Source organism: Carassius carassius, chromosome 11 (assembly GCF_963082965.1).
Source record: "Carassius carassius chromosome 11, fCarCar2.1, whole genome shotgun sequence".
In the NCBI taxonomy this organism is placed as follows: Eukaryota; Metazoa; Chordata; class Actinopteri; order Cypriniformes; family Cyprinidae; genus Carassius; species Carassius carassius.
The window spans coordinates 26,269,028-26,296,988 of NC_081765.1; the positions used below are offsets into that span (position 1 = coordinate 26,269,028).

At 36.5% G+C, this 27,961-nt stretch overlaps 1 protein-coding gene and 1 long non-coding RNA gene across 3 annotated transcripts in view; both read right to left on the reverse strand.

Annotated features, from left to right (window-relative positions):
- Nucleotides 1–4,377: 4,377 nt before the first annotated feature.
- On the reverse strand, nt 4,378–6,847 carry LOC132152513 (uncharacterized). Its single transcript, XR_009436544.1, has 2 exons — nt 4,635–6,847; nt 4,378–4,599 (listed from the first exon to the last, which is right to left on the reverse strand). It is a non-coding gene; the product is annotated as an uncharacterized LOC132152513 (long non-coding RNA).
- A 1,958-nt stretch (nt 6,848–8,805) lies between these two features.
- The window catches only part of LOC132153114 (receptor tyrosine-protein kinase erbB-4-like), a 362,426-nt gene continuing 343,270 nt past the window's right edge, over nt 8,806–27,961 (reverse strand). For both annotated transcript variants that reach the window (XM_059562365.1, XM_059562366.1), the window contains 7 exons: nt 18,632–18,787; nt 17,605–17,680; nt 17,279–17,425; nt 15,987–16,084; nt 15,663–15,833; nt 11,578–11,902; nt 8,806–9,948 (listed from right to left, as the gene is read on the reverse strand). In XM_059562365.1, the coding sequence (XP_059418348.1) occupies nt 9,278–9,948; nt 11,578–11,902; nt 15,663–15,833; nt 15,987–16,084; nt 17,279–17,425; nt 17,605–17,680; nt 18,632–18,787 (1,644 nt within the window). In that variant the 3' untranslated portion in view covers nt 8,806–9,277. The remainder of the gene's footprint in view (nt 9,949–11,577; nt 11,903–15,662; nt 15,834–15,986; nt 16,085–17,278; nt 17,426–17,604; nt 17,681–18,631; nt 18,788–27,961) is intronic.

A 27,961-nucleotide genomic window follows, 5' to 3' on the forward strand; every position in this document is an offset into this window, starting at 1 on the left:
CTCAATATTATCCTGTATGATAAATGCCCCATGTATCAAATATAATACTCAACAAGAAACATTTGGAAACTTTTAAGATTTACAGTGCTTTTTGAAATATTAAAGGTTCAGTGAACTGTTCCATTAATATTTATTATCTGATTAGCTGATGGTACCATACGAACACACACAACCTTTCACTGGTGGCTAACCTCAAATGACGTCAAAGGGAACAGAAAGCTTTTCATGATTTTGAGAGCCTTGAAAAAAATGTCTTATTATCTTAAGTATACTGGTAAAATATATAACTAATGAAATGTTTCAGATTTGTATATTGCTTGCAATTTTATTTATTTCTTTATTTTATGCACAAATACTTTTGAATGGCTATCAATGCAGAAAAATGTTTGACACTGCCAGATGATGGAATTATGGCATCTAACAGCAGGGGCTGACAGAACCATGATAAGGTAACTAGCAAAACCATGAATCCTATTGTTAGTTACAATTGGAGTCATATTTGTGCCATTACTTGATTAAAGGATTAGTTCACATTAAAATTAAAATTTCCTGATAATTTATAATAATTCACCCCCATGTCATTCAAGATGTAAATGTCTTTCTTTTTTTTCAGTCGAAAAGGTTTTTCATGAAAACATTCCAGGATTATTCTCCTCATAGTGTATTTCAACGGCTACCGACCGGTTAAAGGTGAAAATTACAGTTTCAGTGCGCAAAATGATAGTTTCATTTTTTCGGATTAGCAGACTATAGCATTGCTCAACCACAGCAGCTGGGAAAATATCCAATATGAAATTTCAAAGTGTTTGGTGGCAATCATTCTGTTAGATTTAAAAAATTTGATTCACTCAATGAGATTGCTCTAGAGATCGGCCCATAGATTACCTGTAGGCTGAGGCATATCGATGGGCACATTGAGGGAAAATGAAAGACTCTTGATTGGTGGCTTTTGCGCCTCATCTCTCCAGTGCAGGGAATGTAATATGCGTCCTATAATGAAAGCTCTCAGGGGAACTCTTCCTCTGCTTAGTGGTCTATACAGGGCCCACTCAATCACAAATGCAGTGCGTGCTGATGTACCGACAGGGCTTTCAGTAACACCAGGCTGCTAAGTCTGGAAAATGCCTTCTATCGTTTTTAGTGTCATACACTTTGTTGCCACATGACGAAGCACAACATTTATCTCTGCATTTATGGAAATGAAGATGATTCCACAATGCGAAAATAGGATATGACTGCTCTCTTGTGAAAAAGAACACCATTGCCCATTCCCCTGGTTTAGTTGGTTCATTAATACAGACAGCTGCAGTTTATTATTAGGTTACATAAATGTGACTCTAAAGGCAGTTCTTTATTATTTTGGCTATATTTAAAAATTTATTTGGAGATGAGGGACATAGTAATAACTAATAATATTATTAATCATTAGCTACTTTAACATACAAAACCAGTGAAATTGACTGTAACGAATTAAAACTCCATGATCACGGGAAGAAGGAGGAGGGAACAGGCAGACAATCAAATATAAACTTTAATTACAAAATAACGACAAAACAGCGTGTCAAGCCCCTCACGGACGACTGACGCACAAATAAAAACCAAATACAAACTAAAACCCAGGCCTGGTTCTCTCTCGTCCGTCACTGTCGTTGCTCCGGTTTTATATCCCTCCATCTCCTCCGTGGGACTCGAGACCGGTGGGTCGAGCAGGTGTCGCTCATTTCCAATCACTCCACCCAGGCCCGGATTGGCTAATCGGGAGCACCGGGAAAATTCCCGGTGGGCCGGTATGTTTTTTTGGCAGCGAGGGCCGTTGTTGTCATGGCACTGGGTTGATATATATATATATATATATATATATATATATATATATATATATATATATATATATATATATATATATAGAAATAAATATATATAATATTATTATTATTATTTTACCGCAGCCCCACTCTTTTTATTCATTATTTTACCACCGTCCCACTATTTTTTATTTAATATTTTCTCGCAGAGTGCAGCCTGCAAGATAATGATGACGTGATTATCTGTTGACTCCCTGGCCCCGCCCCCAACACGTCACCTTGCAAGTTGCTCAAATTAAAAAAAAAGTGAGATAAAAAATGGATAACAGAAAGCGCAAATGTGGCGCTGAAAAGTCCAGAATAAATAAGAAGAAAGCTTTGGAAACTGAGGCGGCCAAATGTTCTAAGCTGAGCACATTCTTCCTTAAAAAAAAAAAAAAAAAAACACGGAGACGACGAGGCCGGTAAGTAAGCTAACGTTAAGGTAGTTAGGAGCAGTTCAAGATGCTAGCGACATTGCAAAACAACATTGTTTGCAAACCACCGCTCATGTATCAAACTTTTTCTTGTAGCTCTTCAGCAGCAGCCGCCTCTAGTCCAGTTTGCTACTAACAGTGAAGAGCAAGGCCCAGTAACGTTATCAAGCTCCAGTCATGAGCCCAACACACCAGAATGGGCAGGTAGGATATTCATTCAGAAGAACTAATAGTAAATAAGAGCCCTGCTCAATGAAAAATGCCCTGAGATAATTAATGATACCTGATGATTCAGCAATACATTAATGAAACTGAGATGATACTGTCGTTAGAAAGTGCAATACATTTATTTTAATCTTTATTTTTTATTTTGTTTTATATATTTGTTTTTATTAGATTTTTTTTCTTTATTGCAATATTTGGATATTTATGAATTCTAAATCTTAAAGAAAAGAGATTCTTACACTATCCTGTTATTTACTGTTCTAATAAATCTTCACTGTGAAGCAAAACTTAGGCTCTTGTTTTTGCACTGAATTGGAAATGATGTTTTTAAAAATACAATGAATTACAAGGCTGTAGGGAATTATATTCTGAGGTTTTAATTACATTACTTTAATATAGTCAGTTGTGAACTAAAGTGGGCCGGTCTAAGGCATGAAACTCCAGGGCTGAAAAGGAGTCCCAATCCAGCCCTGACTCCACCGGCCTCGCTCCTGTTCCCACGTCTCTCAGCCCCGCCCCACTCGTCACATTGACATTAGTAAAAATTTCATATTTTTGTTTCGGGATTTAAAAACACTAGGCATCATACCCTTGCCGACTGAATAAAATCAGAGTGTTAAACTAAAACACTGGAGCTTGTACCATAATAAACAAATTTTTTTGAAAATTTTTGATGACTTTGCCCCAAAATAAGGTTTAAAACGCCTTTTCCCCCACAGTTTATACCTTTACTACGCATGCACAAGGGATCCTAACTGTGCGCATACGTCAGTGGAACCAGACGATAGGCTTAAATGTTTCCCGGCTTGACTGTTAAAAGAAGATGATTGGCTTTCCAGCGGGAGGGGCGGGACATGTGCACACAACCGCCATCTTTGCCGTTACGGGTTTTCCTTATATAGTTGTATTGAGGATTGAGAAGTGGCATGTCTCTTTTAAACTGTCTCTGATATTACCCAATCAAATGAATTATTTTAGGGTAGAATTTAAAGGTTTTCAGAAAAACAGGTACACAAACAGCAGCAGTAAATCATCACAGCTGGAAAGATCAGGTCATATTTAGATCCAGAGATTCTGATCATTTCTCTTCAAAGGAAAATCCATACAGAATGTCACAGGTAAAGAAGGAAGGGCTGGGAAAATGATGGATTGCATATCACACTCAATAATGTGCTTGAGAAAAGTGACTCAGTATGGGAGGAAAAAAAAAAAGACAATACTGATCACAACCTCTTACAATATTGGATTTCTAGTGACAATACCATAAAATGTTACTGCGGGGAAAAGAGCAGATTCTGTCATGCACAAGCACACAAAACAAATAATCACTCTTTATCTTCTTGTGTCGTGATCATCAGAGATATTAAGGTTTGAAGGTGGTTGCAATGCAATTCAGGTAAGAGTGCAAGAACTTTCATCAGATTGCAGTGTAAGGCACCATAAAATTAGTGACTAGCAACTATGAATGCTAAACTACCTCACATCCCCATATAAAACAATTGCCATTTGAATAGAGCTTAATTCTAAGTTCTTCTGTTGAAACAAAGTGATGAATATGCAGTCAAGAGCACATGGCCAGAAAATCTAGCGTTTCACTGTGACATTTTGATGTTAAATTCCATCTTTTTTTATGCTGGTTAAAAAGGTTGTAGTATCTGATTTTAAGAGCATGAAATTCTGAATCATTGCCTTGAGATGACTGCAGACTTGACAGACACTCGCTATCCATCAAGACATTCAAAATGCTGTGAAAAAATGTCAGATTCAAATGTTCAAAAATAAAAAATCTCTGAGCCATCTTAATGTCATGTGTAAAGAATGTGAGATGCAAAAAAAAAAAAAAAAAGAATAAAAAAAATGGACAGACTGCTAAATCAGGTGTTGTATTTATTTATTTATATTAAATTAAAAATATAGATTCAGGTAACAAAACTGTGAAACAGTATTTAAATGCTCTAGCTTTGGGGAATGGGAAAGCTGTGGTGGAGAAAGTTACTGTGACCAGAGCTGAAGATGTGTGTCAAAAACTGAGTTTTGTTTTGACGCCACCACTCAATAACAACGTGGCCAAATGAACACTCCAGACAATTAGTCCACTTGACAGCGTGTATAATACACTCTGACTTATGACTCTCTTAAAGGAACACCATGGCGGATGTTTTTGAGAAAGTTGAGTTCAGTGACTGTGGCTTTTGTCATAATTCTTCACCGTGTTTGCACTCGCAGCCCTTTACTAAGCCTGAGCTCACGGTGTGGTTGGCTGCAGATGTCAAGAGATGGAAATATGAATTACATATTCAGAAAGAACTAGACACTAGCAATATGACCAGGACTAAAGTCAGGAAAAGCTTATCTGGAGTTGAGAGAGATTCCTGGGAGATAGAAATGCTATTGTCACACAGCTGCAGATTCCCCACGCTGGATTCTGTACAAAGAGAAAATTGTGGGGTGATGGAGGGAGGCTATACCTGACAGAAAGAAAACATCTCCTACCTCTTGAACATGGGCAGAGGTTAAAGAACACAAAAAGCACCAAGCCGGGCTACATACGGTCACGGAAAAACACACCGAAGTACTAAAAGAACCTGCAAGATCTACAAAATCAAATATGTGCTGTTCAAATTACAGATATATACAGCCATCAAATAAGAATAACTGGTCACACACAATATAAGTGAACAAAACATAATGGAAAAAAAAATCAGTTCAAAAAGAGCATAAGTTTCCCAGCTATTTACAAATATATCTGGCCAATTCAACTGTCTATAAAAATACTATTCACATTTTCTCATTGACGTACAGTAGTAAAACCACAAGGAACAACTATTCCAAATGTCAGTGTTGCAGGAAGATTTTTTTCTTCCCTTTATTTGTCCTTTGTAATATCAAATAATTTTTTAACTGTGCTTAAATCTAACGATACCTTCCAACTACCTTGCCACATGCAAAATAAGTTCCAGTGAGCATTTCAAAAGAAATTATAAAAGACAATACAAAAAAAAAAGTACAATCTTGTTTGCAATCTTTGATGCTGCAGATTTGATATGCAAACACACATTATCAGATTAGCAAAGGCAGACTCAATAACACTGCAAATTAATTTAATTGTCTGTGTTTAACATGAAGTACCCTAAAATACTGTAAGTACCTAAACAGTATTGTTATAACAGAAGCTGAAACACATTGTATTTTGTAAAGCTTATTGCCTCTCTATACTTTAAAATTATATCAGGATCATTATAAAAGAGCTTTAGGGCCTATTTAAACATACTAGGGGCTTTTATGTGCCTAAATCATCCAGGTGGATGCTGCACACTGATGGTGGACGAGGAAATACCCCCTGACAAATGTAAAGCGATTTGAGTACCTAGAAAAACGCTATATAAATGTAAGGAATTAATTAATTAATTAAATCATGTATGTTACAACTAGCTGATGAGGAAGAAAAACATATGGAAAGCATATGATTTTTAAACTCAAAATGCCACACTTTCTAACAAACCACCCACAATCCAGTTTAACCAGACACTAAATGTGGTACAATATTTCTGCAGTGCACTCTATTTAAATTAAGTCTTAATTATTTTTATTGCCGTTAACTCATTGCCATTGGCCTATTACTCCTAACAGAAATCAGGCAGTAAATCTTAGTACATTAAAGAGTTGTGCACATTTTCTCCTGATCGTGGCAGTAGTAATTCATCAAATGTTTACTGAATGTAGAATAACATGCCAACCAGGCATTACATCTAGATGTGCAGTGTAATAGAGCACACTTTAAGCATTTTGAAGAGTTGATTCAAGGGTCTGGAACTTAGTGAACTCACTTAGTGAACTAAAAAAAAAAAAAAAAAAACACACGAAAATAAGCCTTCACCACTCTTCACATAATTGTCTTTGAGCCCATTCTGGTATATATACACAAGTTCATGTCAAGATGTTTTTGTTTTGTTCTAGATTTTGCTAACAGTGAGTCAAATTGTTTGTGCTCCATCCAAAACTCATAACCTAGAGTTTCAAGAAATTGGAAATGTTTCCAAAGAGAATGAGTCCAATCCTCTAACAGTCTCTAAGAGTGAAATTATTAGCAAAGAGTCATCCTTAAATTTCAGGCATTCTTCTCCCTCCATTTTGGTCTAGTTGGTCTTCACTTGATGGATTTAGTTAATATTTACCCCCCCTGTATTCACAGCAGTTGCTACATATATAGATTTAGACACCCTGATCTGCGGTGACGTTATCAGTAGCATATGCACAAGGTCCTTGCCTTTAATTGGTTTAAGAGAAGTTAACTGAAAGCCTCTACCCTTTTGGAAACCGTATGTAAGGTGGTTTTGATGGAGGTTGCACTTCTTTGGGCTTTTCATAACCTCAACCAGAATCATTTAGATAACTATGCATTGGGTTCACTCATAAATACAAGAAAGATGAATAAAATATAATTTGGTCTTAGTTCTTAATCTACACATTGTACTTCATAACTATTAAACTAATTTCCAAACTCTATAGGAGCTTAAATGAAGCAATTTCAAGTATCAGTTTTTGTCCTGTGCATGCATTTTCTATTATTGTTATAGGTATTATTAGCATTCCTTTACTGTGACCCACCTTAAATTCTGCCCCAATTGCATTATTCTGAAGGTTAAAAGCTTGAGATAAATACTTCAATTAGTAAACATCTGTGTTTGGCAAAAATTATGGCGCGCCACAAATATTCCCTGATTTTGTTTCCAGTAGAGAGCCAAAAATGTCATTTGCCCAATCACATGGGAACTGCAATCCCAAAGAACTCTGCTCTATCTTTGTTATGTTCATTAATTAAAGTGCTCCATGTAACTGTAAACCTTCATATTCAAAAGCACAAAAAAAAAGGAAAAAAAAAAGATAGAGCAAAACAAACGTTTTGGGCGGGTGGTGTTTGCTATCATCATGTAGCTATGATTATTATAAATGAGTATTCAATCAGTGCCCTTGGTGTTTAAAACAAACTCATGTGGCTGTGCCATGCTGTTAAGTGCTATAAAACCATTTCCAATCTCCAAACCAGCAACACAACATCATTATTCCCCTTAGCAGAAACGCATAGTGACTGGCAGTGTTAAAAACTATACAAGTCTGGCCAAAGAAAGCTGTGTGGTGAAGATTTCCTCCATTTGGATGGTGTTTTCCTCCATTTGATGAGAACAACATGCCCTAATAAGCTGCGTTATCTTCCCAAATTCATATCCGTATAGCTCCATGAGATGCTTCTTATAGAAAAGTCATTATGGGAGACAGTTCAAATGGAGTTGACATATTTGAAGCAGTCTCATCTTTGACCCCGGGGAAAATATTCCATTTGTAAATTCTCATTTGTTCCTCATGGTACTGTGTGATGGTACTCCTGTCTTCTAGATTTCAAAATGTCCCCTACTGTTCCAGTTTTAACGAACCCAGCTAGAAAAAGCTGCCATCTTGATTGCAAGTCTTGTGTATCTCATTGACTCGCATGTGGGTACATACACTTATAACAGTTTTCCGGCCATATTTCAGAAGAGGAGTCAGGCATTGTGTACTGTTGAGTCTTCCATGCAAATCTTGGCCTCTGTAGCTGTGTAAATATCTATTTGCCACCGTAGATCCATCTACATGGATACTCTTGGTTGCTAATAATGATTTTAGCTTCTTAAGTTCATGGTATCCCCAATCTGGGTTTTCGTTCCACACATGAAATGACAAAATAAGGAAGGCTACCTTAATGTGACAACTCTGTGAGCATACAGATCAATGCTGGCTATATAAAAAATAACAATAAAAATGTTATTACAGTAGACTGTTGTAGATCTGCTTTTATGAAGTTATTGATTTTGTGGCAGGCTGCAGTACGATCTCAATTATATGCGAGCGGATACAGTTTTAGGCATGAGATGCTTGTCTTCATCAGGTTGCCTTTACGCATTTAGTTTTACAGTGTCCAGTTGGGAATAATTCCAGTCTTACTTACGAATAAAAAATGATGAGAGAACGGCTCAATAGAAGTAATAAAAAGTAGCTTGTTTGAGCAATACAATACATGAGCAGAGGAATTATGGAGAAATTTTGAACAGAACACTGCATAATGTGTCTTTTGAAGATATGCCATTCGAGAAGGTGGTGATCCAAGGACCCAGTTAACACCATTCTGTAATGAACATATGTTTTGTTGTATATAATAGCATGTAGTGTACAGCCAGGGCTGTCATTAAATTTTTTTTTGAGTCTTAGTTAGTTTGTGACATTGAGGACCTTTTTGTGCCCTTTTGTCCCAGCATAAACTATGCTAACTGAAGTCATAAATTACAACAGATCATATCGTAGCTTCAAATTAAATTCCCCCAAAATTCCCAGTTCTGTAATTACACATAAGAATGACCCCTCTCTGCTATTGGATCAACTCACATTGCACGTCAACGTCAGTACTTGCATTCAATGAGATGAGTGTAACATCTACAAAATGCTAGGAAGAGTATCACTTTTCCGAAAGTTGGGCTCAAGTAGGGGAAACAGATCTTAATGGTGACTGAGGTGAGAAGAGACAAACAGGAAGGAGCTTTGATTGATGTGGCCATCTGTGACCAATGCCTCTGGAGGAGAAGTTCACTCAAGTGGATCAGTTCTAGGTCATTGGAGGTTGAGTGTTAAATCCAGTTCAGAGAAGAGCGGAGAGATTGCAGTGCTGGTGTGAGAGCCAGCGTGAGAACACACTATGACTCTCTCTTTACCTCCATCTTTCCTTCGTTGTCTTGGCTGTTGTTGCTACACAACAGTGTTCCTCTGACGATAGGGAGGCGGTGGCAACACTGTGCCCGGTTTTAGTGCATACTCGGACAGGTACTCCTGGTTCTCAGCCACGGCGGGTCGGATCCGACCATTTTGCCGGTAGAAGAAGCGTGTGCTGCAGTCCTGCAGATACTCAGGGTTGTGGAGAGTGGCTTTAGGGGGAAGACTGTGCTGCCAGTACTCGGGATTGTCAAATGTCTTTTTGGGCTTTATGTCTGCTTTGATAGTACCAGAGTGTGCGGGGTGGAGGGTGTGTCCGGGATGGGCGGAGTGGTGGGTGTGGCCTGAGAGGGTGGAGATGCTTTGTTTGCCTTGGTACAGTGGCTGTGTTGAGACATGGGCACTGGGTGCTGCTGGTTGCATGGTTTGGAAAAGGTTCTGGCTGATGGAAGTTCCACTATTTGCTGCTGCTGCTACTACTACTGCTGCTGCCGTGTGTGCCATAGGCACTCCGTTTTTCCGCAATACGTCGTGACTCTTTTCCCCAGAGTTGTGGAAGGTGTTTAGGTACAACGGGTCATTGACGTACTCATCCTCCACTTTGGGCTGCCCGTTGGAGGTACTGTGGTAACCTCGCTCGGTAGTGTGGACTTCTCCATTTTTGCGATGAGTGACAAAGGGGTTCTCTTCCACAGGGTTGAGATAATCTGCATGGTAAAATAAGAGAACTGTCAGAAGAGAGGGGGTAAGCAAACTTAGAAAATTGTGGCAGCTAGTGCTCTAAGGTAAAGCCGACTACCACTGATCTCAGCAGGCTTTTTTATACAGGCTCAACAGATTGCTCTCTGAAGTCCTACAGTTATAGTAAATCCAAGTTCTGTCCATGAAAAGTTTTACTAGAGTATACTTTAGCATACTTTAGAAAAGAATGCAAATTATTATTGAGGTTATAAAGTGTGCTAGTGAACCCATGCAAGGATTAACACAAATTAGCCCAAGATTCAGTAGCTTCTTTTCAAACTATCCTAAACTGATAATGTTTTTTTTTGGAAATTTCAAATGGATTAATCACTGCTTTGAACCCTGTTTTATGAATAACTGCTTGATAGTATGTTTAACAAAACTTTAGTGGGTACTAAGTACAATTTGTGGTGCTATAGGTAAGAAATGTGAAACAATAGTGGCTAGGGTTCCTGTAGGTAAAATAACAGAATCATTTCTTAGGTTATACAACCGATAAAATTTGTGTCTTGATTCAATGTCATTCACTTTGGATAAAAGAGTGTAATTTTAATGTAATGTTTAGCAGCAGACAAATAATCACAAACTGCCTCAAAGCTTTTCTCATTAAATATTTATGAGCTTTGTAGTCAGAAACTTTTACAGGTTCTATTTAGTTTCAACATTTAAAGGAAAGTCAAAAAGGTCACAGCGATGGCAAACTCTGTCATTCTGTCATCATTCACTGTATGACTGACTTTCTTCTGTGGAAGATAAAATATTATATTTTGAAATGTCTCTGTATTTTTCTGTCCATACAGTGAAAGTCAGTGGTCTTCCACAACTGTCTGGTTTCCAACATTCTTCAGAACATCTTTTGTGTTACACAGAAGAAAGTCAGACATACAGTTGTGTAATCACATAAGGTTGAGTAAATGACAGGATATTATTTTTAGGTGAACTACGCCGTTAAAACGACCAGAGTGGATTTCACAAGTTCACGCTTACATATAATTAGCTGAAGTATGGTAATGCATATTTGGCGTGCTGTCCAGGGAAGGGTTTCGAGCTCGGGAATGGCTCGAACCTAGAGTACCCTCCCCTGTATTAGTGTACAATAAACTCGAAGTGAGGAGATGGGGCTGAGGAGGGACGCTGAAACCGTCAATGGATAGAAGTCAGCTGTATTTATACCAAGGTGTTGATTATTTTGAGTGTGCTCCACCTGTGTTAATTAAGCTAAGTATCTGATGCGCTCCTCCCGAGCCTTGTTAATAAAACATCATATGGTGACATTTAATGGACAAGCAGTTATTAAAAAAGGTTTTGTGCTGTATTTGTTGAGATAATACTATTTCCCTTGTAAATATGCAATAACACTAACCCAGGGTTTTTAAACGTACAAAGTGTAATCTCAAAACTTGACTACACAGGATTAATTACTAACCACTGGGTAAAAACGTGAACAATGTGAATCATTGAACAAAGACAACCAAGGGTCACAAATGACACTGGATAAATAATTTCAAGTGTAAAATGAGTAACGGATCTCTGTGTGAGCTCTGTTAGATCCAACTCCTCTATCACTCACTCGCTCCAGTTTATCCTTCCATTACCTGAGGGCTTTTTGTCCTGCATGGCGCTCATGTATGTAGCCTGGTCGGTCTCAGCTCTTGCTCCACGCTCACATAGTATCACAGTTGGGTCTGAACTGTAGCGCTGGACACTGCTGTCCTCCCCGGTGCTCGCCCTGGGTGAAGCCTTCTTCCTGAGAGTGCCATTACAGCGGCTGTCTTCAAATGCCTCTGAGGGCCCCTGCTGGGCCATAGATTGCTTCTGAGTGGAACAGCCTGGTCTGACCGCAGACAAAGCCACAACCTGCGGGATAGTGGCCTTCATCTCCTTCATTCCAAAGCTGCCGTCCTGGTATGCGAACTGGTTCTGCAAAAACACAAATGAGCCTTTTAGTATTTTTGGCATGATCTATTTCTGTTCGTTTTACAATTAAACACTTCAAGAGAGGCAAATATTTTGTGCTAGCAAGGCTCAAAATATTAAAACAGTTTAGGAGATTTAATGAAAACTTGGCAACAGTGAATGAACAGACAAGAGTGTAGAAACACAACTCTCCTGATCCATCACAATTAAACTATTTGTTTTTTTTTTACTTATCCCTAATCCTCAGACTCTCTCCATCTGCCTGTCTTTGTTTATCATCTTACTGTGCACTTCCTTTTCGTTAAGTGCTGTGGTGGCAACAGAGTGTAGCAAAAAGGCCAAGGACATTTTATATGATATAAGATGGTGAAACCATGTTTCTTTAATACCATGGTACTGACTTATCACCATATTCATGCATTATGGTATTTCAAATAGCTCTTAAAAGTACTGTAGAGAATACCATGATATTACCAAACAACCAATCTGAAGTCTTTCGTGGTGTCTTTTGTTTTTAACCCAAGTGTTATATAATGTGAAGAAGGCATTCATTTACTATGAACAATCTTGTTTGGTTTGTTATTAAATATAGTTGTGATATACCCCATTATAAAACCATGGAAATACTCCAGTTTCATTGGGTATAGAAAAAAAATCACCCCTTTTAAAATAATCACATTTTGTTGTTTGCAGCTTAAAATGAAGACAGTTTATTTACTTAGTTCAACTCATAACATCCAAATGAAAGAGTTAACACCAACATGTCAGAAAGAAATAAAAAATAAATTAAAAAACGGAATCACTGAGTTGTAAAAAGGATAACCCCCATCTGGTGTAGGAAATAAAGCCATTTCACATTCAACTGTGATCAGCTGTGGTAATTTTGATTAGCTCAGTATGAAAATAGCTTTCCTCGAGCATTTCAGTCCTTGGTAGTGCAACTGAAGCAAACAATCAACTATGGGCGACAAGGCACTGTCAAAAGATTTCTGGGATTAAAGTGTGGACAGCCACAAGTCAGGAGATGGATACAAAATAATTCAAAGGCTTTATCAATGCCTAGAAGCACAGTGAAGTCTGTTAAAGTGGAAGGTATTTGGTACAAAACAGACCCTCTCAGGATCAGGACATTGCTCTAAACTGGATGAAAAAGTCAGGAGGAAACTGTTCAGAGAGGTGACCAAGACCCCTACAGCAACTCTGAAGCAGTTGCATGAATTTATGACAAAGAGTGGTCATTTTGTGCATGTGACAGCAATATCACATATTCTCCACAAATGTGGCTTTTATGGGAGTGTTGCAAGCAAAAAGTCACTCCTCAAGAAAACCCACAAAACGCACCTTAAAGATTCTGAGGCAGATGAGAATAAAATTTAATTATTCGAGTGGGCAAATATTGCAAAGTCTAGATGTTCGAAGTTAGTAGAGACATATCTCAACAGACTGAAGCAATTAATGAAAAAGGTGTTTCAACAAAATTCTATGATTTTGTTTATTTATTTATTTCACTTAGATGTTATAAGTTGCACTGAGTAAATGCAGCTAGATAAAAAAAAAAAAAAAACTTTGTCTGTCTTTATTTCAGGCTCCAAAGGAACAAAATGTTATTATTTTACAGAGGGGTGATTCTTTTCTATACCTACGGTATGTGATAGTATATTTCTATTGCTGCTGTGATCTCTCTCCTGCAAGTTCCTAGGTGTTGTCTGAATGTCCTGAATTCAGTGCGTCTTTCCTTATTTTACTTTATCCATGACATTTTCTCTGCTTCACTAACCACAAAACACCCATCTCATCTCTCCATGATGCTCTTGGAGTGGAAACTGTCAAAAATAATATATAACTATACTGGTGGAGTGGGCAGTATCTGTACTATACTATTTTTGGATAATCTTGAGTATAAATGGCTTCAGAAATTTCATTTGAGTATTCAAATAAATTAATCAAATTTGCAATGTACAAGAAAAAAAATTCAAAATATAATATATTTTACACAATTTAAAACTAAATAAAAACTTTTTTCAACATTTACTTTTTTAATAAAGTAGTTGTTAATGTTTATGCCAAATCTGAAAATTTTGCTTTTATCCCAGTATCCTATTAAACATTTACAACCCACTGACCAAGGAAGAAATTGTGCTTTTTATATTATGCTCAAACTTCAGTGGAGATAAATTTGGGTTAATATCACAATCCGCTGTTTGGGTTATTTGGCAGAGTTTCGCTTTCCCAAAGCTCAGTTTATACGGCAAACTGCAGGCGAAAGATATCTGTAATGTTCCAAAGAGGCTCTGAAGGATTGATGTCCCTCATTGATATTCATACCACTCACTCTGATTTCTCTCCCAGTTAGACGAAAACAAAACGCAAGTTAGAATGCAAAATGGCACACATGGTTAGCGAACATGGTCCAGGCGAAAAGAGGAAACATTTCATCACACCCACCTCTCCCACACACTCTCACACCCTCGCTAAATCCATTCTAAGTCCCTGGCAAAGACTGATTGAACCCTGAGATTTTGTCTTTCTAAGTTACAATAAAGAGCTGTTTGAGATGCATCCCAGTCGGTTGTCCTTTCCCATTGCCGCTGCGCACACTAACAGTTAATAACATGCTCATGGCTGACTAACATAGAGCAAATACCCACTCTGGACTTCCTGTCTATGGGCAAATATCATCTTCACTTTAGTGAGGACCCAGTTATTTACACTGGCATGCCTCTGTAATGAAAGCCAAGGCATGGAGCCCAATATAGGCACACGTATTGAGGGCGACTTATTTTTTTTCCCTTCCTCCACTCCACAGGAAAACCTTAATGCATGTCACAAAATCACTGCTGCTTTTCAAAATGCTAAGACAAATTTGGTCCTGTAAATAAAAAGGACTCTTTATCAATAGGGGCATTATTGAATGAGACTTCCTTTTCTTTAGTCATCGCATTCATGATTTCATATTTCAGTGGCAGACAGGTTCGTTCTGGGAGAGCATAGCATCTGTCAGAAAAGAAATGGTGGGCCAGTTTTTCTGGGATGCTTGCGTCGGTGCCACTTAATTGGCTAGGAGAGCATCCATCCACTCCAAGGTCAACGTCAGCTAGATGATAGACTCAAATGAAAACTCTATGCAGCCTCAGACAAGCAATAAATAGATCTTCATGAAGTGAGAACTAAAAGTGCATTAAAATGTAAATGGTATCCTAAAATATGTAAATATCTGCAAAATACCCACACGTGGATGCATGATGTATGTTTCAATGCATCAACGACCTCTTGTCTTTTGCCTACTAAAGACATATTTCAATATTTGACAGGATTTATATGCTATATTCTACGCAGTCTCCTCCCAAAGAGTGCGACCAAAGCTAATTGATTCTCTCCAAACATTTTACCAAAACAGAAATCTAGGGCTTACTATGATTTCAAGTATTCAGATGAAGTGATAGGAACCTTAAAGACCTACAGTGATGACAATCCAATGTTTCTGAAACTCTTTACACAAAATACAATCTGATTTAGCCACTAAACATTGATTGATTCCATTCCCTTTGCGATACATTAAAGTACCATCATTCAAAGGTACTTTTTAAAATTAAGTTTAAAAGAAGTCTCTTAGGCTCATCAAGGCTGCATGTATTTAATAAAAATAGTAAAAACAGTTATAGTGTGAAATATTATTTCAACTTAAATGAACTTTTCCATTTTGACACATTTTTAGATTTCATATATATATATATATATATATATATATATATAGTACACTCACTCTGTTGGAGTCCATGCGTGATCTGGTTGTGTATGCCAGTGGGGGAATACTGAAGGCGTGTGGCACTAAATACTCCTCGGCATCCATCAGATCCTCCAGTTCCTCCTCATCTAGCAGACTCTGGAAGAACTTACTGTCATTTGGGCTGGGCAGCTTCATGCGGTCGTCCCCCTGACACAGAAAGCATCAGGCTTGAGATATCATGTTCATTATGCAAATAAACAAGGATTTATGACACTTACATGTTTTATTTATTGTTTGTTCTTTCATTGTGTTATATATTTTAATATTGTACAGTACTTCATGGCCATTTGAGGCTCTTACCTGGATGACTAGGTAACGTTGTGGATCTCTTGCCATTCGGCTGAACTCTGCTGCAAGCTCCTTAAATCTGGGTCTGCTGTCTGCATCTATCATCCAGCCTGGAGGGACACACATAGCACAACTTCAGTCAGCAAAGTAGAACACAAAGGATGAACAATGAGCTTTCTGTACATTTAAAAGAAGGTTCTGGGTTCATCATCTGTGAAATGCTAACAATCACCACAGAAATCATTTTCCCCTCTATTTTTAAAACAATAGAAAATGTGTTTACAAAAACGCACATAACATGTTGGTAAGTTAATCTGCCTAGAACAGTAGAGCGCATTAACAACTCAAAATATTTTGTATGGAACAATTAAAATAAGTGATTTAACAAAACTACAGTCTTCATATTTCTGCAGTTAAATCCTTTGGAATTATATTTTCTATAGACTTTCATCATGGTATGTTTTGTAAACATAATGCTGCCCCATAGCCTCTACTCAGTTTGAAGTGAGAATAAATCTTAATAGCTGTTTAGCTTGTGGCTCACAGTGTCCCGGACACCCAGATGAATCACTGTCTGGCCAACAAATGTACAGAGATAGGTTAGGATAATAGTATTTTGGTAGTACTACAGCACACAGTGATTGTATTACATTTTAATGTTAGTTTGAATACTGAAAATTAGCCAATTAGCGATAGAGGCTATTTACACTAAGTTCAAATAGCTAGATTCTATGTTAAAATTACAATATGTTAAAATAGTACGTTTTCTGCTATTTATACTACTTATGGCAAATAGTGGCAACTATCTGCACCACAGTATTGTAATAAATCATAAAACTGTATGCAATATTAACTAATTGAGTGTAAATTTAAATCAAATTGTTAAATTGATGCCACCTTATTGGGACAATAAAGCCCTCCCTACACATACCCTAACCCTAAGCAATACTTTATTTGAAACTTTTTGATTATTTCTGTCATTTTCTTTGAAAAAACATGCTTTTTTGATGTGATTTGAAATTTGAAAAGGGAGAAAAAAGTTCGCCAAAAGGCGGATTCGACCCCGGGTTGATCACGTCAAAATGAGTATGACACACTTTACCATCTGCGCCACTGAAGCTGACATGTAACAACTGTCTTTTGTAATCTTGACCAGCAGAGTCACACGTTGGTGGACAGAGTTAGTGTAAATAGCCTCTGTCAACAAGGCGGGCTATTTGCACTAAAGAACTTTTACCAAGAATTGTCATCCAAACAACAAAAACAACAACAAAAAACATCTGGAATGTGCAAAGCCCTCTTACATTTGACCATGACCATGTAGACATCAATAGTGCAAATGGGAGGTTGAGGAAGCCTCTCTCCTTTCTCCAACAGGTCAGGAATCTCTCGGGTTGGGATTCCATCATACGGCTTTCCTCCAAATGTCATCAGCTCCCAGATAGTCACTCCTGGAAGAAAACCCAATAAACATCATTTTTAAAAGCTTTTAGTTGTGTGCTGAGACTATTGGGTAGGTGTTTGTCTGAATCATACAGAGTCTAGCTGCAAAAATCAATTGAAACTAGACTTTAAATAAGATAAATTATATTTTATAGAGGCAATTAACTGTAATTCAGGCTCATCTCACCGTAACTCCATACGTCACTTTGGTGGGTGAATTTTCTATAGTGGATGCACTCCAATGCCATCCACTTTATAGGGATCTGACAAAACAAGAGGGAACATATCATTGGAAAAATACACAGTGGTACAGTACATTAAAATGTAATAAAAAAAATTAAAAAAGCATTCATCAAGTGAGCACAGCGAGTACTGCTTTATTGTTTATTTATGCAACTTGACAAAGTTTCTTCAAAGCTTACATCCTTAAAACCAAACCTTATCACAGAATCATGCATTATATATTAAGTCAGGAAAGTGAATATTTCAGAAATGGAATAATCAGTAATATCTGACTCTTTTCATCTTTTGCTTTGGAGGGAAAATAAAAACAGGTTGGGCTAAATGTGTGTGCAGTGCTTCGCTAAAGGTTTACAGTTTCTCCTCTGTGGGAGAAAAAACATGGCTGATTTAAAATAGTAGATGGTTGGAGCTGAACAGAACAGAGTGAGTCCCAGGATATTATATTCTGATACAGCAGCAAGAGGGAGATTCAGATGGACAAGATTGAATCAATGTGTACATGAAGTGAAGTGCAGGAACAGGACACAGCAACTGGTGGGTGGAAGTTTGTTTGAAATGAAAAGGTTCAGTTAGTGTGTTGCTATTTACCTCTCCTTATATTCAGCATAATATAATGATTTCTGAAGGATCGTGTGAAAATTCAGCTTTGCCATCACAGAAATAAATTACATTTAAAATGTATTAAAATAGAAAAGTTATTTAAAATTGTAACAATATTTCACAGTATTGCTGTTTTTACTTTTTAAAAGGGTAGTCTTCTGTCTTGTAGTGTACATTTAGCCTTAGAAAACATTGTTAATTAGCCAGTCATTAGAGGCTGTGCTCTAAAACCCAGTGACGAATGTTTAGTCCAGCAAATTTCTTGATTACTCAAAGCATTGTTGTTCCAACACAAAAAGCACATTTAAAGTGATGCTATGCAAACAGGACATTGTATGCCCTTTGTCTTGTCAGGGTCATGTGACACTGACCTTGCCCCCATCTGCATTGTATTCCTTCTCATCTGCATCCAGAAGGCGAGCCAGACCGAAGTCAGTGATCTTTATATGGTTGGGTGACTTCACTAGGACGTTCCGAGCAGCCAGATCCCTGTGCACAAGTCTCCTGTCCTCCAAGTACATCATACCCTGTACACACACACACACACAAACAAACACACAAACAAACACACACACACACACACACACACACACACACACACACACACACACACACACACACACACACACACACACACTTTTTAAAATTATAGTCAATTACTGTGACTATAATAATTTAACTGTTTGACTATGTGACAGTCAAAATCCTCATTATCACTAATACTACCATAAGCGTGATGATACCATCTCAAGCTAATCTAAAAAAAAAAAAAAAAAAACTCCAAACATTTAGTCATTTGAATAAAACAGTGTACATCTGCAGTACTTTATTTTGCAACTTAAAAGTTAAGAAAATGTATCTAATATTACATATAATGTAAAATTCAGTCTGATGGGATAGTTTTTTTCCCCAATTGTACTCCACAAATATATGGCAAGGTGACAGTTGTGTCTTGAGAGTTTTAGTAATTCAATTTAAATGTATATCAATTAATAATTAATTATTCTTGTATGTTTAAGTTTTTCATCTATTATATATATATATATATATTTATTTTATTTTATCTTTATTTTAATTACCAAAAATGTTTTAATAGCTTTAGTGTTAGTTAATAAAAACAATGAACTGACCATGAATATGAGCATGAACAATTATGCTGCTTACATAAAACAATATACAATAGTCAGGTTACTGTTCTTTTGTATTTCAGTTGAACAAACTGAATTTATCTTATTTATTTATATTTACTTAACGTGCTTAATAAGGTCTACTAAAAAACTGGTAGACATTACTGCAAAATACATATTTAAACTCACATGATACCATCAATGAATCTCATAATCTAATCAAATTCTTCATGAATTTCTGCATTTGTGTCATGATAAAATGAAGATTCATTATGAGGAAGAGTTTGCAGCCTTGAAATTAAATGGTTAGGAAGAAGACACTAGCAGTAAAATCTAAATTTGTTTGTTCTACCATCACTGTCAAAGACACTTTGTGGAGGAATTCCACTGAAAAAAAGTCATAATATTATTAATGGAGATTGTTCACACTGATAAGCGATGAGTCTCTTCTCAGGTGTGGCCATGTATTGCAAAACAATGAACTCCAGACATAAATTTTCTGGAGGAGAGAACAATTCATGTAATCGATTTAAGTACAAACTGCAGGATGGAGGAGTTTCGCAGGGGCCGTGATCCATTCGCAAGAAAACAGCCACTCTACTTTTTCACCAACAGGGCTTTTAAGTGCCCTTGAGCCGGTGGCTGGCTGAAATTTAAATCTTAATGTGATTGGTGGAGAGGTAAGGATAGCTTATGGCAAAATAGTTTTACTAGGCAAGTGAGCTTGGAGAATTGGGGAAATACAGTTGGAGAGGTCCAGTGTAGCCCATCACAGGCGCTCTATGAGATGAGAAGCCTGTTTCTGTCTTCACAGAAAGAGTCTGGTTACAAGTGCTTTTAATATCAAAGCTGTGAGAATTTATTCATACGAGGAAAGTGTATTACATCACATGTAAACACAGCAGGTAATGCATCATATACTTGGGGAAATCCATGCAGTGCATTAATTTTTATAGGCAACTGAAGGGAAATATAAACAGATTTGGCTATTGCTGGAAGAAAAAAAATCCTCATATTTTTGGTGTCTTTTGCACTGGATAAAGATATACATGGTATAAAATAACTAAAACTTAACTTAATTATAAATATAGTTTTAGTTATATATTTAATGGTTTTAGTTATTTTAGTATGTCAGTTATTTTAAGTACAGTTTTTATTTTCCAATTAATATTTACATTTTATTTCAGGTTTCAAATTACGAAAAAAATATTTTTAATAGGCTCGTGAAGAATAACAGTACAATTGAATTGATGGTAATACAAAATGGGTTGTATTCAATGTAGTCTTCATTTAACTTTTTAAATTCAAATGACTGAAGATAAAACTCAGTTTTTTCTGCTTTTATTTGAAGTGCGAAACAACACATAAATGGAGTACTTTTCTTTATAAAAATAACCAAATCTGCTGGATATTATTTTATTTTATTTTCCCAGAAGAGTATATGGTAATCAAATGGTTATATGTCAAACCTGAGTGAGAACTCAATTATAATTGGGAACAAAGCAGTGACACATAAAACATATAAAGAATGAGGAAAGTGACTCGTTTGCAGCATGTCAACAGTCTAGACTCATGAATTGCAGCACAGTCAGATCTAAGAGCATGTTTCCCACTGTACTTATTAAAATGACAGCAGCGGCTCTAAAAGAGAAATCCCCCAATTAAAGATGAGCTGAGAAAATGAGAGGACCAGATATAACAGTCTGGGAATGAAGAAAGGGGTTTATTTCAACCATATTCAAATGAGTTTGGGTTAAACTGGGAAAGAAGATGATGCTTTACTAACAAGATAAAAAAAGACTGATATGTTGCTCAGACAGTTCTTATGTTAAGAAACAAGTGTTCTTTACCAAAACCAACTGAGCTGCCTATAGAAGCAGGTTTCAAAGGCATTGTTTACTATGTATCTTAATTTATGCCCCTTAAGATACCTCATTATGGCTTTGTAGCGAAGTTACTCCTAGAATGTACCGTGATTGAGTCAGTAGGAAGTAAATCCAGTCTAGCATTATATTATTATATTATATCCATTGTAAATATACAGAATTAATTCAATACTGAAAGAAAAATATGGACAGCCTTCATCCAACTTCATCAAACACAAGCCAACTTGATGTGTCTACCACAGTAAAAAGTGTCTCTGGTTCTAGTTAGTTTAGTCTAGTCAAGCCACATATGAGGGTAGTGTGAACTGGATTAGTAGATGATAATAAATTAAACAATAAGCCCTCAATGTCCCTGAGGGTTGAGGTCAGTGTCCAGTCTAATGTTGTTCCTAGAAAGGTTGAGCAAGAAATGCTAATCTGTCTGCTTTGAAATACACAAAAATCTGCAGAACTGTTAAGAAGGAGGGAACAAAGCTCTTTATGCAATGCATTTGCAATCGTTCCCCAGCAAGCAAGTGTAATCCATGGTAATGCTGTGGGGATTACACCCTCTGTGCCCGCTGAAGGAAAAAAATAAAAAATAAAAATTCACTTCCTCCTCTCCATATTCACCCATAACCACATTTCACAGGAATGTGTCACATCTAGAATATATCACTTACATTCAAATGGTGGAATCTTTAAGATTTTTAAAAATGAATTATTGCTTTTATTCAGGAAGGACACATTAAATTGATTGAAAGTGACAGTGAAAAGATTTATAATGTTACAAATAATTTCTATTTCAATTAAATCCTGTTCTTTTAAACTCTGATAGATGTTTTATAGTTTAAACAAACATATGTTTTCACTGATAAATAAATGTTTCTTGAGCACAAAATCAACATATGAGAATGATTTCTGAAGGATCATTTGACACTATAGACTGGAGTAATGACTGCTGAAATTTCAGCTTTGCTATTACATGAATAAATGACAAAACATATTCATACAGAAATCTGATATTTTAAATTGGAATGATATATATATATACTGTTCAAATAAATAGGGCCTTAGTCAATTTAAGAGAATTATTAAATAAATAAATAAAAACAATTGATGCAACCATGGACATACACAAGGGAAGTGAAAATCAGAACAAATGACCACGACTGAAAACCATTTTGTTGCTTTCCTCCTTCCTTCTGCATGCACTGCAGTATGTCTCACCAAAGACATGTCTTAAGAGCTTTTCAAAAATTAATGAGCCTACATTAACATTAATCGTCTATCAAAATGCAATTATCTGAGCGTTTGCAGAGCTGAGGTAGAGAGGAGGGAAATGTACATTTCAGGGTAAATAATACTGACTTCTGTACAGCTGTACCTACAGAAGGGGGAAGTGCTTGATTGTACCACATACAAAAAAACGATTACCTCGTACTGGCATGGCTTTTCAAGAGTCTTATTTGTACACAAAGCATATTTGATAATTTTCAAAGTTTCAAATAATTTAGGCAGTAGAAAAATTATGATTAAAATGGTAGTGGAGGAAAATAATTAAAAGTAAAGAATCACATACTTTACACATGCCTCTGTCAAAGGCTTTCATTCTCTTTAGCTGTTTTTATTTCTGTAATGAGTAAGGAAGGTTGAGAGACAGGAAAAGGGAAGCACTTTTGTCATTTAGGCCATGGACAGAGAGATTTTTAGCATTGAGGCCACTCAAAAACATGGAGACAAATAGAGCTGGAGTGCTCTCAAGAGCCATACTTTGTCTGGGGAGAAAATACTGCCTACTCAGAAAATACGGAGGCCCCCAGAATGTCTTATTTTGTTCATATTATTGTTTCCCTAGCTCAGTGTGAGTAAACAGTGTACTGCAGATCCTTTCAGTTGTTTCACATCTCTCGTAGGACTATATTCGAACCCATTCCACAGTCAGAGCACAGGCCGTTTTGCCCCATTCACTCTGGTTCCAGTGTATTTAAAATAGATTACTTCTGCAGCCTGGACAGACAATCAATACTCACTCTGATTACAATAAGACACAAGATGGCCATGCCACAATATTTATCACCAGAGTGGACTTCAGTGTTATTAGAAATCAATGGCTCACACAGTACATTAATGCAGCGGACATGCTGATAAAGCAACAGAGATTGTCGTACACATGAGAATATGTGTGAAAAGCCCTAAAGAGGGAAACACTGACTTTATGAAAGAACTGAAGGTTGAAGACATTTTAAATATAATGTTCAGTGGGGGATTCTAATCTTAATGTGTTTATAAGGGCTAGCACAGGTTTTCAAAGAGACACTGAGTTCACAAAGGGTACAGTGTCTGTTTAAGGCAAATGCAAAACCAATATTTACCTTAAGTTGGCAGAAGTATCAATATAGAGCAGGTGTATTCAACCTTTTTGTTTGTAAAACTATTTTACAGGGCTATAATATAATGAATCACAAACTAATATATTTTAACATGTATATATTGCCATATTAAGGCATTTGATGTTGTAGTCTTTGTGGACTATACACAGTAACAAAAAGCATGATCAGTCTGATTCACAAACAAATGCCTCTTATAAACCTGTGCTTTCAGTGCATAAAAGTGAACTAGTAAAATCTGATGACTCTTAATGAATCATTTAAAAAGATTCATGAACACAGGAGTTCTACTTTGAAGCTCCAGTGAGAAGTGACGGACGTGGAAGTGCAGTGGAGAGAGCAAAACAAAACACCATTCACCAATTAAAAGTGTAAGAAATGTGTACGAAACTTAGTTGAAGTTAGAGATTATGTTTTATAAAGTTTTAAATAAGGATTTTTTCATACACAAATACACTTTAGATAGACTTTATTAACCCTGGAGCCATGTGGAGCACTTTTTTATGATGGATTGATGCACTTTATTGAACTTTAAAATCTCAACACCCATTCACTGCCGTCATGAAGTTTGGAAGAGCCAGGACATTTTCTATAATAACTCAGATTTTATTTGTCTGAAAGAAGAAAGTCATTTACACCAAGGATGGCTTGAAGGTGAGTAAATCATATATTCATTTTCTTTTTGGGTGAACTATCCCTTTAAATGAACTGATTGAGTAAATGATCCAATACCTCACTCATTAATCCCTTGATTTGTTTCTGAATAAATCAGTGTATCTAAATTAACATTAAAGTGAATCCTTTAATGGTTCACCTTTTTTTGGTCCTGAATCAATGAATGTTTTGAACAAATCAGCTGAATGAATGATCTTGTTACTACTTACTGACATAATGAAGCAACCTGGGTCACTACCAACAATGCTGATTTACCTCTGAAATGTTAATTTTAAAATGTACATAATAGTTTTGTAATGTAGACCCATTCTTATGTATTGTTATGTTAGTTCAAAAGATTTTATAAAATAGGAATATATCCAAATATAATTTACAGCAATAGCTAACTCTTTATTTAATATGATATACAAAACAAGCATAAAAAATTAAATTAGGATTGCAAAATATGTATTGATACCCAGTCCCAATCAACTATTAAATTGTAAATTTTGATTAAACTTTTTTTTTTTCTCCTCCTTTTTTTTTTTTTTTTTTAAATGCAGGAGGGACACAATGAAAATGTATACTTAAATTTGGCTCCATTTTAGCTAAGTAGAACCTAATATATATATTTTCTTAATAAATGCATATTTTCTGAGATCCCAAGGAATCTCAAAAAGCATTTGTCTCAATGTTTAGTAATCATGTTTCAAAACGAGAGCTTTAAAGGAATGAAAATTCCTCCTGTATCATCATTATTGGATTAGTATACGGACACCCTTACTGCTTCCCCCATAAACTGCTCTGATTAAATTGACTTCCTTTCCAACTTGCTTTTGACCTTTTGAATGATATCTTCTATTCCTTAAGAGACACATTTAAATTGTGTTAGTCACTTAAGCATATGCCATTTTGCAGTGATGTGAACTTCTCCAACTTCAAAACCATCTGCATGTCCTCCCTCTGTGGAGGTTGTGTTTGTGGAATAAGACTGGAAATAATCTCTGAGTAAAGAGTGAGGAAGGTGGCCTGTGAGGACCCACCACAGAGAAAGTAATTCAGTCCTCCTGTCTCTTCACTCTCATCCACACTCTTTATCCTCTCTTACACCTGTAACCACATCTCACCGGGATTAGACTCAGCCATCTTTTCTTCATCCGAGTCAAATAATCTGTCCCTGCTATTTCAGTTGTGCAGTGCATGGAGCCCTGTGATAGGCTTAGTCTTGCAGTTGTCATCATCAGTATTCTGAATGTCCTTTCTGAACAGTTTTACTGCCACAAAACCATTCCATTAATTCCAGACCTGTCAGCAGACCACAGTCGCTTGAAAAAATTATGACAATCAGCAGAATTGGAGGGGAGATCTGTCTATCGATTATAACTACAATCATACTAGTGACTCCTTTAAATTGCCAGTTGTTTTTTCAAGAGGAAATTGGGGCTTTGACCTTGCAGATAGTGTCAAGTGTCAGGCAATTCAAATCCCTGTATAAAAATGCTGTGGTGTCAGAAAAGATTGCACTGACCATCTTAGTACATCAAAAGCATCAGCATTCCATCTAGATCAGATTTAAAGGTATAGTTCAGTCAAAAATGAAAGTTCTGTCATCATTTACTCAACCTCATGTTGTTCCAAAAACTGTTTTACTTACTTCTGTGTAAAACAAATGTCTCAAGTGTTTGGCTGGCCCTCACTACATACTCGCCGCCGAATTCACTGGCTCCTGGTCATCTATAAGTCTTTATTAGGCTTATCCCCTCCATATCTCAACTCACTGGTCACGGTAGCAACTTCAATTCGTAGTACGCGTGCTAGTAGGTATATTTCTTTGGCCATCCCCAAAGTCAAGTCCTCTTTTGGCCGCCTTTCTTTACAGTTCTCTGCTGCCAACGACTGGAATGAATTGCAAAAATCTTTAAAAATAGAAGTACCGATCTCCCTTGGTAACTTTAAGCATCAGATTTCAAAATTATTTACTGATCCCTGCTCTTGTTAGCAGCCCTGTTATGGTGCATTATAGAATTTTTATATTTTATTTTCCGTTTTAAGCTCTTAAGGTCTATTTGGTGTATATGTGTAGGCTACATCATTATATTGTTCCTTGCATTACGTTTGTATGTTGTATAGGGATCGGTTTGTTGACTGGATATTTATTTATTTCTGTGTGTAACTCTGTGTTGTCACACTGTTTCTGCCTTATCTTGGCCAGGTTGCAGTTGTAAATGAGAACTTGTTCTCAACTGATTTTACCTGGTTAAATAAAGGTTAAATAAAAATAAATAAAAGTGTTTCAACAAGTGTTCTCCACATAATGAACATCAGTAGGGTTCAGTGTTGTTCTTTCTTTCTTTCTTTCTTTCTTTCTTTCTTTCTTTCTTTCTTTCTTTCTTTCTTTCTTTCTTTCTTTCTTTCTAAGAAGTCTCTTATGCTCACCAATGCTGGATTTATTTGGTCAAATTACAATTTTAAACAGTAATACTGTAAACATTTATTACAATTTAAAATAGCTATTTTTATCATTTTATACAGCTGTTAAATATATTTGGATATATGTTCAAAAGTAATGTTCCTGTGATTCAAAGCTGAATCTTTAGCAGCCATTACTAAAGTCTTCAGTGTCACACAGGGGCGGACTGGGACCAAAAAGTGGCCCTGGACTTTCTGGCCCACAGCAGCCCACCACATCAAAACGCAAACGCCCCTGTTTTGATGTAATTTATTTATTTGATATTTAAGTATACTGTTTGGGGATTTTAACCAATAGGGCAACTGATCCTCCATTGAAAAAAAAAAAAAAAGATAACCTGCATGCTGCAGCTGTTCATTTAGCGACTCCTAGTGAGCGATACATGTTCATCACGAGACAAACATTCTCTTAGAACTCACACTTTGCATTCAATTAACAGATGCATGAATATGCGGTAATATAAGTTCATGATCCGATTCGTGAACAGATTATTCTCTTGAGTAAATCTTTTAAAATAATCATTTATTTTGTTTAACGAAAACATTGTGGAAACCAGTGGTTCACAAACTGGATAGATCTGAGGTGCAGGGCTCGCAAAATCGCTAGCCCGACGTCCAGGGGCTATTGTGTTTTGCAGTCGGGCTCCAAAATGTATCACTGCTCTTCCCGACGGGCTATCGTGAATAGTGATTTAAAATTTGCGTTGTTCACTCGCTTGGAGGGGTGAAATGTATCGTAGTTGATCGTTTTCACTTGTTTCTAAATCTTGCTGATTCAACTTTTTTAAACAATTTGCGCGCATTCGAAGCTTGCGCGCACTCGTTCAAAGCACGCGCTGTGAGCAGTATTTCAGACAATGCGCGTACAAAGAATTAATTCATCTTTTGGGTATCCTAACTTCTGAATGAACAAATACACACACAATTATTTCAAAATAATTGTCTCTGCAAGTATTCTCGTAAACACAGTCGGTTATGTTTTAAGTGAACGTATACAGTGGCCTGCTGCTCAGAGAAATTCGCTGTACCAGATGAATCTGTCTCTCTCTAAATTAGACGAAAACGCGCTTGTTGGCTGCGCGATCGACTCACTCATCCATTTGCGTAGAAAAGAGATGTAATATTATGATTTCCGTCAATTAAAAAAAAAAAAAAAAAAAAAAAAAAAAAAAAAAAAAATATATATATATATATAT